Source organism: Astyanax mexicanus, chromosome 12 (genome assembly GCF_023375975.1).
Source record: "Astyanax mexicanus isolate ESR-SI-001 chromosome 12, AstMex3_surface, whole genome shotgun sequence".
NCBI lineage: Eukaryota > Metazoa > Chordata > Actinopteri > Characiformes > Acestrorhamphidae > Astyanax > Astyanax mexicanus.
The window spans coordinates 11,744,172-11,758,897 of NC_064419.1; the positions used below are offsets into that span (position 1 = coordinate 11,744,172).

General features: G+C 37.8%; 1 protein-coding gene across 3 annotated transcripts in view; it reads right to left on the bottom strand.

Annotated features, from left to right (window-relative positions):
- gnb1a (guanine nucleotide binding protein (G protein), beta polypeptide 1a) overlaps nt 1–14,726 on the bottom strand; it is a 39,470-nt gene that overhangs the window by 5,505 nt on the left and 19,239 nt on the right. Inside the window, exons 1-10 of one of the 3 annotated variants that reach the window (XM_022670803.2) lie at nt 11,023–11,083; nt 9,089–9,201; nt 8,251–8,289; nt 7,946–8,052; nt 5,374–5,437; nt 4,889–5,051; nt 3,436–3,502; nt 1,855–2,056; nt 1,502–1,718; nt 106–221 (exon numbers count right to left, since the gene is read on the bottom strand). In XM_022670803.2, coding sequence (XP_022526524.1) covers nt 115–221; nt 1,502–1,718; nt 1,855–2,056; nt 3,436–3,502; nt 4,889–5,051; nt 5,374–5,437; nt 7,946–8,052; nt 8,251–8,289; nt 9,089–9,145 — 1,023 coding nt within the window. In that variant the 5' untranslated portion in view covers nt 9,146–9,201; nt 11,023–11,083 and the 3' untranslated portion in view covers nt 106–114. Of the gene's footprint in view, nt 1–105; nt 222–1,501; nt 1,719–1,854; nt 2,057–3,435; nt 3,503–4,888; nt 5,052–5,373; nt 5,438–7,945; nt 8,053–8,250; nt 8,290–9,088; nt 9,202–10,232; nt 10,256–11,022; nt 11,084–14,726 lie in introns of those variants that run through there. The other 2 variants (XM_049485581.1, XM_007237022.4) reach the window with 2 other exon arrangements.

The following is a 14,726-nucleotide window of genomic DNA, read 5'->3' on the forward strand; positions in this document are numbered from 1 at the left end:
ACTCATGTGAAACCTTAAAAACTTTTCCAAATTTTCAAGAACCTATTTAACAAATAAAGATGGATTGGTTTGTTGTTTGTACTCAGGAACAGAAGAAGTGTTCACCTTGTGGCTTTAATTCCAGATCTTAAGGAAACTGTCCCAAGAGCCTGTTGCCACTGCCATTCCATCATCAGTAACGCCCAAGCAGCTAACACGGTTATCATGGCCTGCCAGGACACCTGTAAAACACATATGCACACACACATACGAATCAGATACATGTCTAAACTTCACAATAAATAATAATTTATCCCAATGCTTTACCTGACATGATAATGTAAAAATGCATATAAATAAATTAAAAAAAAAGAAAATACGTCCAAGTTAATTTTAAGCTGAGCTTAGCAGAAAAGACTGGCACTGGTGAATGCTCTTCATTTTTCTGCACCTAAGACCTGCTTTATTTGCGTTTAACTTCTGATCCAAACAGTGTTTCTTTCACACGTACACAGCTAGGTCAATGTAACCCCATTTAACGTCTTTCAACCAGATGCATAATTCATGAGCATGGTGAAGTGGCACTGTGCTTCTGATCACAGATGCACATGCACTCGATAAGTATTAAACTATTCATGTGCTAGTTGGATGAGGTGGGTAACAGGGACATGTGTTTTGTGGGCAGAAAAATGTTTTACAAAGAGATTTCACAATTCTTAAGGCTGTAATGCAAAGTATCATTGATTACACCACATTCTCTGCATAACGCTGCTGTGCCTTGATGAGATATATCTTCAGAAAATAGAATACGAACTTAAACAATTTTAGGATAAAATAATTAAGATCAAGTATCTGAGTGTATGAAATCTATAAATAGATACTGAAACAAGCTAAAATAATACAGACTGTTATAGAACACAGGGCTGTTGAATAAAAAAAAAAATCTCTTGCTCTAGATACACGTCATAGAACACACATATTACACCTCAAATGAGAATGCATACATAACTCTTTTACTTGGAAAAACAAAGATATAAATATATTATAAGATGTAAATCACAATATACTTCTGAGTAGACTTCTGGCAGCAAATAATCATAATCAAATGTTACCTTTTCAGGGTCAACTGTGTACTGGATGTTGAGTTATGTGTTTTTAATCAATGTTTATAGTTCAAGTGTGCTCAAAACTAAATGTAACAATTAGAATTAGAACGTATTAGAATTTTATTACAAACAATCCAAACACGATCAAAATCCCTGGTAAATCCTGTTATATTGGGCCATTAATGCTTAAATATATTTTCTAATAAAATAATTATCTATCTATTTACCTTTATCTTTTTACTGATAACCAGCACCCTAGATAGTGATGTTTCAGTACTTCTTGTTCTAACATGCATGTGCTTGCTCCTGAAGGTCTTGATTAACTTAAATTATCTTAATTCAGGTGTGTGGTTTATTAGACCTATAGGGAACACAATAATCCCCCCAAGTACCGTACCGTTCTGTACTGTACTAACCTGCACGGTCAGCTTTGAGGGTGTCCCACACATTGCAGTTGAAGTCGTCGTAGCCAGCGAGCAGCAGGCGGCCACTCTTGGAGAAGGCCACGGAGGTGATTCCACAGATGATGTTGTCATGGGAGTATACCATCAGCTCCTGGTCAGCACGCAGATCAAACAGCCTGCAGGTGGCATCATCTGAGCCCGTAGCGAATGCATTCCCATTGGGGAAGAACTGAGAAAATAGGGAATAAAAGCGATTACACAACAAGGACATACATGGCAAATGCCCATACTCCAGCATTTTTATCTGCCATTAAAAAAAGAAGAAGAAGAAAAAAAAAGGGAGTTTGTGCGTTTGAGACACATACGCAAATGGCGTTGATGTCGGACTCGTGGCCAGTGAAGGTCTGTCTGCACATGCCTTCTCTAACATCCCACAGCTTGGCAGAAGCATCACAAGCGCCTGACACAAACAGGCGAGTGTCTGGAGCCAGGGACAGGGACATTACGTCTCCGGTGTGGCCCGCAAAAGTGGTTGTCTGCTGCCCAGTTTCAATGTCCCAAAGAGCACTGTAAAAAAAAAACAAATGCAAGAAATTACATTAAGGGCTGGGAATCAAAATCTGATACAAAAAAAGCACTGACTGAAATCTGTACTACAGAGTTACGAAAAGTCTTAAAAAAAAAATCTGTGCTTATTTTTTCTTACTTTGCATGAAATACTCACAAATGTGCTAAACGCTACAACCGTGCACAGCAAGGTAATCATATCAAAGTGCTCTAAAATCTCACTCTACTTCTAAAGATTTATCCACACTTCATTTTCCTTCTGTCAACACACTGCCGCTGTGCTGAAGCCTTAAGCGCTCTCTCTCTATTATACTAAAGTGGACCTAAACCACATTATTATAATATTATATTATTACTACTCTCCCCTCACAATAATACAGGAAAAGATAAGATATCCTTTACAATTAACTATAATTATAATTAAGTGATTGACACCACCAATATAAATATAATTTATGCTAATGCTGATGTTTTTTAAAAAGAACTTCTAAAAACTGAACTGCCTCCAGCAGTATGCTTAGGGAAAAGTTTAAGCAGTTAATATAAAGCTGTTGTTTTGGTTCCTAATAAAAGCACCACACACAAAATGCTCACTGTTTTTGCTCCAACAAGAAGCAGAAAAATGGAGCCTCTCATGTTGACAGTATGAGAAAGAGATCACTCATGTCTGCTGTTAAATAAATAAACTGTGTGAAAATAATTATCACTTTATTTTTTTTTATTACAATTTAGAAATTCTAGTCTGCCAGGACTAAACCACACTACACTACTATTACTGTCTCCGTCCCAAAATATACAGGAAGATACCAGCACTAAAAAAAATTATCATGATTTTAATTTTGATTAATTACAGAATTGTTACTGTGTGACATTCTAAGAAAAAAATGCATTTTTAAATAAAATAATTTATAAATTCGTACTTGTTTATTTTGTGATGAAATTTGCTGTTTTGATACTATTGTTTCAATAATAATTATAAATAAATTTTAGCTTAAGGAACAACTTGAACTTGTTCTTTCCTTTTATGTATCGCCAAAGTATCGTATTCAGAAACTCTGTATCAGCAGACACTCAAAAACAAAAGAATAAAAAGGCTAAAAAATGAGATTGTAGGGACATCCCTACAAATGAAGATAATGAAGTTGGAGCTAATGATAAACTAAATTAAATGTATTTATAAAAGTAATTAAGTTCAAACAGTAATTAATTGGCAACATTAATTGTTTTACATTTTCTTCACATATTACTTACACAAACCCCTTCATTAAAGATACTAAAACTGTACACAAGCCTGTGCAGTCAGTGCATAATGTGCATGTGAGTGTCTGACTGATGCAAATGGCTAAAGCAGCAGTCTTGGCTCACTACCCCAAACTCACCAGGTGGTGTCGCCTGAGCTAGTGACGATCTGGTTGTCGTCCACAAAACGACAGCAGGACAGATAACCTGTGAGATGAGAAAGGGGTCAAAAAAATGAAGTTTTATACAAATAAATAAATAAAACAAACACACATGTATGCATTAATAAAACTGTGGGTTGCTCTTCACGAGAACATTCCATTTTCTACAGCTGGCTTCATTATCAATCAGACTCTGAATCATTAGTCTACAAACTCAGTCCGTGGCTCTCCCTGTGGTGCAGTACCACATCTGCTTCAAATGATCATCTAATTACAAGCACCTTCACGAGCTGATTAAAATAGGTAAGGGCAGGGAGAATGTGAGTGCAGGTCAGTGGGTCCTTGCAACAGGGAATCACCATCTACGTGATCTGATGGGTCTTTTAGTGGGCAAGTTCCAGTCTGGCTCAGCGGGGCCACATAGAAAATGGGGAACTGTGTGACCAGCTTTTTGCCAATCTTCTAAATCAGTATTGATTAGTGGAGCACCAGAATACACTACCCAAATAAATACATATAAACTGTAGTACAGGCACTCTACCTTATCAGCTGAAATGTTAAGTCTCTAACCACGTTCACACCACCAGGAACTGTTTTTAGTTGAGTTTCTCTCTTACCATTTATTTATTTTATTGTCAAGTTTACCTTTTGGCCCGTTTACCTTTTATTTATTTATATTTGTTGAAAGGGAAACATACAACTTACTTTTTTGCAAATCCTTCATGCTTCAAACTTGTCAAGCATTCTTTACAAGTTTACATATCGTTACACCATAACAGTACATGAACAGATACAAACACATACATGAATATGAATTATATATATATATATATATATATATATATATATATATATATATATATATATATATATATATATATATATATATATATATACCTACACCCTCAACATGCAATACTTACATTTACAACAATATTTACAACTATTTACAGACTTCCTAAGTGTTAAACTATTTACAGGATTTATGGGAGATTTCATATAAAACAATATTTTCCTTATAATCTTACTACTTAGATTTTTCAGTCTTTTACTATTTTTTGTATTCTAATTATTTATCTTATTTTATTTGGCTTGTTTGTTTTTTTTTTAGCCTGTGAACTTTTCTTTTATTCTGAATTATTTTATTTATTCTTAATTAAATCGTAACTGTTTTTCTAATGCATTCGGCATTCAATTTTAATTTATTTTGTTTAGGAAGTTTCTTATTTTGGCATATCCTGTTTAAATACTTGATCTTAATTTTTTCCCCCAATCCCTTAAACGCTCAGCTGCATTGAAAATGAGTTACCCTCAATGATTCCTAAGAAAAAATACAGACTGATTGATGAATTTTGACTGGAAATTTCTATCACTTCAAGGCTTTACATGGTTTGCAACTAACAAACTCCACAGAAACAATGAATGTGCATACCCGTATGTCCGGCCAACTCGCGGCTGACACGAACGTTGCCCTCGCGGGTCTTCAGATTGTAGATGGAGCAGATGTTGTCCAGGCCACCGCAGGCCACGTAGTTGCCGGACGGAGCATACGCACATGTCATCACCCATGAGGAGCGCAGAGGGATAGCGTGCACCTATAGGGAGGGAAAAAGGCACTATAGTAAGCTATAGAAAGCTTTCAGTATATGCACTTTATACTGGAAGATACTGTAGACTCTCCAGAAGAAGTGCTGCAATAAGTCTGCAACAAGTGACCTATAACTTTCAATTTCACTAATTTTACTAACATGTCTTTAGCATACATTCAAATTATTTTAAAACAGTTTTATATTGCAGAGGATCCAATTTGAGCTCAAGATTTATGTTAAATACATTGATTGAGGAATAGATAAAGAAATTAAGACCAGAACAAACAGTGAATTACCTCAAACTGTTGTGAAAAGCAACAAAGTTTACCTTGTTTGTGGTATAGCTGTCCCAAATAATAAGTTTACCATCCTGGGAAGCACTGACTAGGAGCCTGCAGACAAGAAAGACACAAGCAAGAGATAGGTGATAATATTAGCCTGATTATTTAATCAGAGCACTTTCAGATACTTAATAAAATTACTTAGAAAATGATAAAAACACGTTCTAAATTCAGATATTTTTATGCAAAAGCATAAGATGCTTACATGCTTGGGGACTGTAGTGCCCTTTTGCATAAATGTTGTCATTTGCATAAAAAAAGTGACAATGTTCCAGAGTCTTCATTGCTGAACTGCAACTGCACTTTGATACATAGGTAATCAAACCTCATCTACCTCTATAGAAAACACACAGAACCACTGACATCCCACATGATCATACAGCCCAACACGCTAAACCAAAATTATCTGCACAATGTGTGATTTGATATTAGAAAAACAACTTTTCCTAGTTAATTTATTTTTTGTCTATATTTATTATTTTTATAATTATTTATGTCTTTATTTTATTGCTGTACAATTTAGCCTGTCCACTTTTTATTTAATTCTTAATTAAATGTTTCATTGTTTTTGTTTGTTTGTTTTTCTAATGCTCTCGTGAGTTTTTTATTGTTTTGTTTATGAAGTTCCTTATTTTAGCTTACCTGATTAAATACTTGATTTTAATTTAATTTTAAATGTATGTTTAAGTCTCTAAGTTGTAAATGCTCGGCTACACTGACAATGAGGTCAATCTCAATGTGAAAAAAGTTGATTGTTTGAAAGAATCTGTATGAACCTATATCAGTAACAAGGGCTGACACCTTCAGCCATGTCTGCATGAGGCAGACAGTAGATTTAACTTCTCTTATAAAATATCTTATCAAACTTCCCACAAAAGGGTGCTGCTACCCCCTACACCAGATAACCTCAGAAAATGTAATGCATGCACAAAATTAATATCTAATTTTCACATCATCAGGGTTGTTTGTGTTTAACGTCTAACCTGGTAGATCCTGTAAATAAGCTTCACTTTTACAATTTAGTTCTTTAGTTTCATAGACCCAACAGCTGAACCCTGTGGTACTCCATCTTTGAAAAAAACACCAGTTTCTGTATTAGGAATAATAACAGAATAATTAGCCTAAGGTTTAAGGGGGTGTCCTGTAGACTCTGTAGTTTACTACTCCCTATTCTCCCACACTCTTGTTATTTCCTCTCTGTCTCAAACTTTCCCCACATGTCTCAGTAGGTATACTGCATTAATAATAATCAATAACTTGCAGATTGCAAGGTGGGTAAAGCCCACACAGTAGCCCCAGTAAGTGGTACTTAAAAAATTTGGTTTGATCATGGGTGGTACACTGATTTAAATGTTTAAGAAACAACTGAACTATGGCATAAAACTTGGAAAGTTCTGAAAGTTACTAGGTGCAACTGTGTATGTAGTGCTAAGCTACACTGCACTGTCGCTGAAGACTAAGATGCTTAGCTGAGATTGTACAGCATTATCTTACTGTCCGAACCCAGTTCAATAACGCAGGAGTGGAATTAGAGTCCTCTCCTCCAGTAGATTAACCATGTTCAGCTACATCTACTGATTAACTACACTGGTTCACTCACTTGCTCTCCAAGGCAGAAACAAACAAAACCTCAAAACAGGCAAGTTAAATGTCTGAATATCTGAATTTGGAAAGGATGGAAGGGAGTGGAAAACAAACAAACAAACATAAAAGCAAGCTAACGTAGGAACGCCACATATGGGCCATTAGCACAGAATAAATCTTGAGGTTCTCTTAGAATACCAATTAGCTATAATTAGCTATAATGCGGCTTGTCTTGCTTGACCCATCTAACATTACAAATTAGGGTTAAGGCAAAATATCTATCCAAAGTTTGACGACTGCAATAAGTCACAGGGCCACAGCCTACTTGTTCACGACACAGAACTATCCCCTTCATAATTAGGAAGCTATTTTTGCCTCATCATTGTGCCACCAGGAAAAAAAAGGCAAAGTCCACACACAAGTCACGTGACAAGCATTTTTTTTGCTGTCTTAAAGATGCAACAATGATAATGATCCAAGTCAATATTTGTCAAAATCAATATTTCATTTCCTAAGAACTTGAAGGACATGATTTATTGCTTGTGTGTTCACTTGAGTGCAAAAACGAACCACGACAAAGCAGACAGAAAGTCTCTCCCCCTGGGCCAGAACCTCACCTGCAGCCTCCCAATTAGCCTCCGAGAGACCAGAGTGCACTGTACCCTACAATTTTTCTCGCGTACACACACAATTTCCACCGTTATCTCGAGCTAGAATGCCCAGTGCGCTTTCTCTGCTTTCTTTGCTGTCTATGCCTCATTTTTCCACCCTTTGCTTTAAATACACTTGCAGCAGCAACTACATCACTGAGCTGTCTCTGGGGTGTTCTTCACACCGGGCAAGACAGCTCATCAAATGCTTTTCAGTTCAGGCGAGCCCAAAGTGACGTGCAAGCATACGTGTCCCAGCTCTCTGTGTTGGTGGAACTGGATTTGTGAATTATTGATAGTCAACACTCAGGTAGACCAGCATTACCTCGAGTCAGTGCCCCAGTGCATGGCGTAGATTTTAGCCAAGTGACCCCTCAGTGTTCGTCTAGTGCGCATCTGAATTCGCCCAACGGGGTCAATATTGGCTGTAATCTGTGCAGAAAGACAGAATTTTTTGATTAATTTAATTATTAATTAGCAGTAAAAAAAAAAATGTGAACGAACCTAAAATAACGTCTTAATGTGTGACTCAATGCAATTGACAGCAATGTGATACAATGTCATTTATTTGTGATCAAACAGACACAAGTGTGACTCATGTGACTCTCCAGGTATAAACCAAGTTCTTACCTGAGACAGGGTGGCATCCGCGCATGCTTTCCTTGCATCCTGCAAAAACGGAATTAACGGAATTAAAAAAAATACTTAACACTTTAATAATACAAACATACAAACACCAAATGTAGCAACACATAAGATAAAAAACAATCCCCTCAACATATATGTGCTGTGGAATGAAAATAAATCTGATTTCATTAATTAATTAAACTTCTGCCTATACATTCACAGTATTTGTGGTAACTAATGTGTGGAACTGAAATAAAAAAAGGAAATATTTAAGGTATGACCATTAAACAAAAAAGTCAAATGTAGTTTGAACATTTTGTTTAAATGTGTGTACACTGCACTGTGTTCTTGCATACAAGCTTTTTGGAAGCAGCACTGTATTATTCCTAAATTCTAAAGTCCACCTTAAATAGATTATATGAATCTCCACCTAAACCTAGATCTAATTTCCATCAATGTCTCACAACTACAAAAGCAACACCATTTCCTGTTCTTAAATTAAAACACAGGTACTGTTAGCATACAGCAAATTTAAACCTACACCATCTCTATACAGCACATCATCATAGTAAGACTTTGTAAATATTTAGTGGAGGAAATTAGTTCTTAGTTTTCAAGATCTATTAATGGCTAAACAAATGAGACATAAAATAATATACACATATACACAAGTAGTCAAAACTTGAACAGTTGTCATAATAATTTATACAATATTTTACATTAGTCTATACAAACATACACACACAAAACCAAACATGAAAGCTGCAGAAAATATTCCAAGTTCTGGACTTTATTTTTTGGCATTTTAGATAAGTTTTTGTTAATGAATGTGTGGACTCACTCTGATCTGGTTCTTCAGCTGCTCAGCCTCCTGACGTAGCTGGTCGAGTTCGCTCATTTTCCTCTACTAAATGATGTGCTTCACTCCTGCCTCGCGCTGGGTCACTCACTGATCTGGGAAGGAGAACAGAAGAAGGAGAAGGTCAAGCCTCTAGCATAAGCTTCTGGATGTACAGTGGTCAGTAAGAACATCCACTTACAAATCCAGCAGCCAGTGTAATCTATCCTGTCATTTAAATTAGCCAAAGAAATGTAATCCTTTTTAAAAGAAAAAACTATTCATTTGTCAAAATGTGGAATCAACATATTGTCATGGTAACACATGATCGTTTCCAAAGCAAGGGTCTGTCTGCAATAACAAATAACGTAATGAAATAATCCAGAACGTTTGCAAAGCACCATTTAAAGAAAGGGTTTAGTGTCAAAAAAACAAAACTTCTGGACAAGCCGTTGCTCGAGTTGAAATGTGACAGGGCCATGTGAAGAGCACATATGACATTTTACAGGTCCATGGTGAAGACCTGCAGCCTCACATTCAGCCTCAGGCTTAACCATCTTAACCAACAAGGCCAAGCAAGGCAATAAATGTGCCATATTAAAAACTGATCCAGAAAAGGCAGCCTCACTTGCTCGTTCGTTCATTCTCTCGCTTGCTCGCGCTCTCTCTCTCTCTCTCTCTCTCTATGCTGGCTTCTGGAGAGAACCCGCTCGTGTCCTTGCCAACCCGCGAAGCTGTTACTAAGCAACTAGCCTGTGCTAAAGATCACCATTTCTGCGCTGGTGCAGCGAGAAAGCTATTTACAAATCATGACCGACAGATCCCACAGCAAATTCGGAGAGCTTCACGGCAACGTCCCTTCCCATCGATGAACTGAAATGCGGCTGATTCAACTTTTGTCTCTGGCTAAAAGTGGGGGCGGGCAAGCAGATGGAGCTGTGCTAGGCGTAGCCTGGTTTCTCTTCAAATAGCATTCCATTTAAAAAGAGACGCAGTGGTCTATAACCTACGAGAGTGCGCGCATACGCCGTTTTTCAAATCACAGTATCCCAGAGACCATTACAACCATCCCCAGAGTTAGCTTTGATCCACTCTAGGCAGGTCTGGCAAGACCCTACTTTAACTGTAAAATTATTTCAAAGCATACCCTTTCCTTGACACCAACAGAAAAAGGCTCAAAATGGTTTATCGCAGATGGGAAGAAAATAAATAAATAAATAAAAAGAGTCAGTAGAGTCAGTTCCAGTCCAGTTTGCTGAAACAACCAGTCAAACGAGAGCAAAACTAATAGTGAGAGGAAGGAAAACGGCAGGAAGTCCTGACAGGATGTCAAACAGTGGCCAGGTTACAAAGAGCTAGTCTGGTCCTCCTCCCCTTCGCTCCCCAATGTCACACCAGTAATCCAGGGACACCGTTGATTCAGCTCGTCCACGCAAATCCGGTTAACGCTGAATCTGCTGATGATCCTAAAAGCAGTGACTCTCCTGCTGACCCAAATCCAACAGCCAACACGCTTACAACTAACACTTTCACTCACTGGTCCCACCTAGAATGTAGTCTTCACCGCTAAAAATAAACAAAACAAAAAAGACAGACAGACATACTTACCAAGTCTTAACACGTAAATTGGAATCAGGCACCATACAGCAGTTACCATGTTTAGATCAAAAGCAAAAAGGGGTTTGTTAGCTGAATTAATTATAGTATGTCAAACAGACTTAAAAACAAAACTGAAGCATGACTTTAAACTAGCTATGAGCGGCTACTACAGTCCTCCTGATGCACAGAAGCCCAGATAGACCAAATAAAGCACAATCGTACCACAAAACCAAAAGACAAAAAATTTAATCAGTGTGACATCTGTAGGCTGTGACATTTTATCCATCAACAGGCTACAGTCACCACACTCTAATTTACCTCGCAAAAGCAAACCTTACCTCGCTCCCCCTTGTCTTAGATACCGATCCTGTATCTTCGATGGCCAAGGTCCTTCTGAATGGACACTATATCCAATAAACACCTAACTGCATCGCACTACAATGCTGCATGCTGATTGGTCGGCGTGGCCTAACTGGGTCTGCATTTAGACAATGCGACTTAAGCCCGGCATAATCCAGGTGATAAAAATGTGTCATGCTAATATTGCTAATACTCTTTTTCGCCATCACGAGTGCAACAGGGTTAGCACTAGTTATCCTCCATGTTCAGATCCCTGTGACCTGAATATGGCCTTCCTTCCGCCTCTGTGGCTCAAGCTGTGGCCAATAAAAACAGGCGACCAACGACCAGTCAAAACGTTCACACGTTCTGTGGGAGAAAACTGGAGGTTCTGGGAGTGCTGGTGTGCAGTTTTGATATGCTTTGCTGAAGCTCAGTTTCTCTCTGTTTAGTTTTTTTTGGGTATTATGGATTTGACAAAGGGAGGAAAAGGCAGATCCACCCCCTAGATTAAGAATAAGAGAAAGTCCACATGAATGTCAGTTTGTTGATTGCTTGTTAGGACCAAAGAAAACGCAATAGTTGATAAACTGCTTAATTTATAGAGAAATAAAGTGAAACAAAAATAAGAGTGAGAGGAGAGGAAAATCACAGCAGTAAGAAAGGGGTGGGTGGGGGAAGAGAAAGAGCGAGAGAAAGAGAGAGAGAGAGCGCGCTAGCTCTAGCTCTTATGTGCTGCCTCCCTCTTCACTCCCCCCTTCCTCTTTTTCTCTGCACTATTTTTAGTCAGGTGGTGGATGGGTTCGGCGGAGAGGGTGGAAGCGGTCTTCACATTTTCCAGCAACGCCTATCAGCTCAGTCATCTTAGCACAATGATGCCCCACACACACACACACACACACACACAGGTGGCACGAGAAAGTCCAGGCCCATACCACACTCATTCATTTCTCCAAAAGGTTCTGATTATATTAGAGGCTTGTTATAGCCTGCCAGGGGTAGATTATTTATTTCTGCTGTAGACAGGAAGGAAGGAAATGGGATTGTAAAGGACTTCCTTTAGTCAGGAGAGGAGAGAGAGAGAGAGAGAGAGAGAGAGAGAGAGAATATGTGTCAACAGACTGGGGTGCTAAAAACCAAAAATAATCTTTATCAAGTAATATTTTTCATCAAAAAGAAACTGCCAGAGCAACACTGGCATCCAAAAACAAGTTTCATTTTACATTCGACATCCAAACAAGTTTACATTATGGCATAAGATCGACACGCTTATGCCAAAACTCCAAAATGACTAACACTGCATCATGAGACACAGAATACATTTAGAAAAGTTTCAGCAACACTGACAATTTTCCAAAAATAATGCAAATCACACCATATTAACCACCTCTAGGGTAGGTCACTTGTATGAATGCTGAATTAAAAGTCTGTAGGTAGGGTGGAAAGCAACATTTTGGACCCCTTCAGAAGACAATTAAAAAAAAAAAAAAAAAAAAAAAAATACTAGTATGCTGCCTTAACACAGATACCAGGGCTTGCCAAAAACAATAGGTAATAGTATCAGGTGATGCTTCACTCAGATTTTAAACTCTAATTAAGCCAAACAAATGATGCATATCATCTGTAATGCTGAATGCTCATTTTGATTTGGTGGTTTTACAGCTAGGGCTTTTTTTCTGCCGGCAAAAACACCAGCCTAGTATGGCTAAACAGCCCCATTTGACCTTATGTCCCAATCACCTTAATTCACCCTAAACGGAGAAGAAACAAATTGCTGCTTCGTTTCACACCCTGAAAGACTGCCTGCCCACATACCCAGGACAAACTAACAAAACATCCGTGCATTTTTCCTCACAAATTAACAAAAACTTACATAAGGTTCATACTATTGTACACACGATTATAGCCCAGACAAAGACCTCAGGCCGGAGGCACTTGTTTGGTCACGTGAACTGCTAAAAGATGCAATTCACATGATCCCCTATTTCTAGGTATGTCCTGATCATTGTTTGTTTGCCCCCGAGTCAGAGCCATTTATTTTTTTCAGTATCTGCCGATATCCCGATCCAATACTTTAGAAATACAGAAAAAAAAGAAAAAATAGTCCCTTAATTTTTTTAAATAAATTTAATTATTATAGAAACAACAGTATCAAAATACAAATATTTATTACAAAATAAACAAGTACTAAAAACCTAATGTGTCACACAGCAACAATTCTCTGATTAATCTTAACTAAGATCATAATATTTACCTGTATTTTTTTAGGAGAGAGACGGGAATAATAGCATAGTGAGGTTTAGGCCCGAAATACTAGATTTAGACTTAACGTTTACTGTATTATTATCTCAGGGTGGTTTTGATGCTTTTTAAAATAGAAAGTTTTAACGAGTTACTCAGTTGCTAAGTTTAACTAGGAGCTTTATTGGAGGACAAACACCAGTATAGCTGCATATATCGTATTTTTTTTTAAAGAGTAAATGTGTGCGAGTGTGCGAGAGAGCGCCCAAGAGCCTTCACCAATTTGACAGCGTGAGCAATCTCACCGTGTCTACAGTGAACTTGAGGAGTAACAATGTAAAGTTAGATTTTTGACAAATCCGATCTAAAAGTTTACCATATAATAATAATATTCAGATCCTTTGAAAATTACGCAATTGGCCCCGATTTCAATCATGATTGGACTGGGGACATCCCTACACATTTCTCACAAGCCCCTGGACAAATACCAAGCAGGTTTAATATGTAGAAATTTTACCTGTGACGCTGATTTATTGTGTAGTGTGCACACCACAACACAGATTCCTGACTACGAGACAACACATTGTAGTGTAAAGGACAATTTATGCTTCTGCATCGAACCTACCGTACCCAGCTAGAGTGCGCTACGAAGTGGACCGTGTTTATTTCTGCACGCATGTAACAGTGTCTCTGCGTCACTCTGCACTTTAAACCGCAACGACAGGAATGTGTGGGGCAAACGTGTAGGTTTTTGCATTTTGGTTTAGAGTTAGGACCACTTCTGAACTGGTGAAATACGTCTTGGGTGCTTTTACACTTGCATTTTGCATTATGTGACCTGGCCTAATCTAGGCTTAATCCTGAGCCTCAAGACAAGGGCTGCACAATATATCGTTTCATCACAGTTATCGCAAAGCGTGCACGTGCATTATCATGTCGTGAGACTTGCAATGTCTTTATACAATATAAAATTAGTTACTTTTTTTCTGCTTTATACAAAAGGAAAATTCCCAGTGTTCTTATTTTCTGTCTGTTACACATTTCCAATAGGGGTGGGAATCGATTACTATCTCACGATTCGATTCGATTCCGATTTTGGGGGCCACGATTCGATTCAAAATCGATTTTTGATTCAAAACGATTTGAATTATAAAAATTTCTGCTTCTGGCTTATGAATCTTATTGAAAAAAAAACCCTCCATAATATACACTGGTCCTGGAGCAAGTAATGTGTTACAAAAACAATAAAATGTGCAGGAATGTGGGTCCTCAGTGACAGAGGAATCACTGGGATATCACAATGACGTTAATGAACAATAAATAAATAATAAATAACACTGCTTTATTACCAGGCTACTAGCGGTGGTGTGTAGGTGACGCTGCTGGGCTGATGTGATGATAGCAGTGGAGCGCTAAAGTTCAGGAGCAGCTGCTGATTAACTAGTTAATTTAAGGTCGTTGT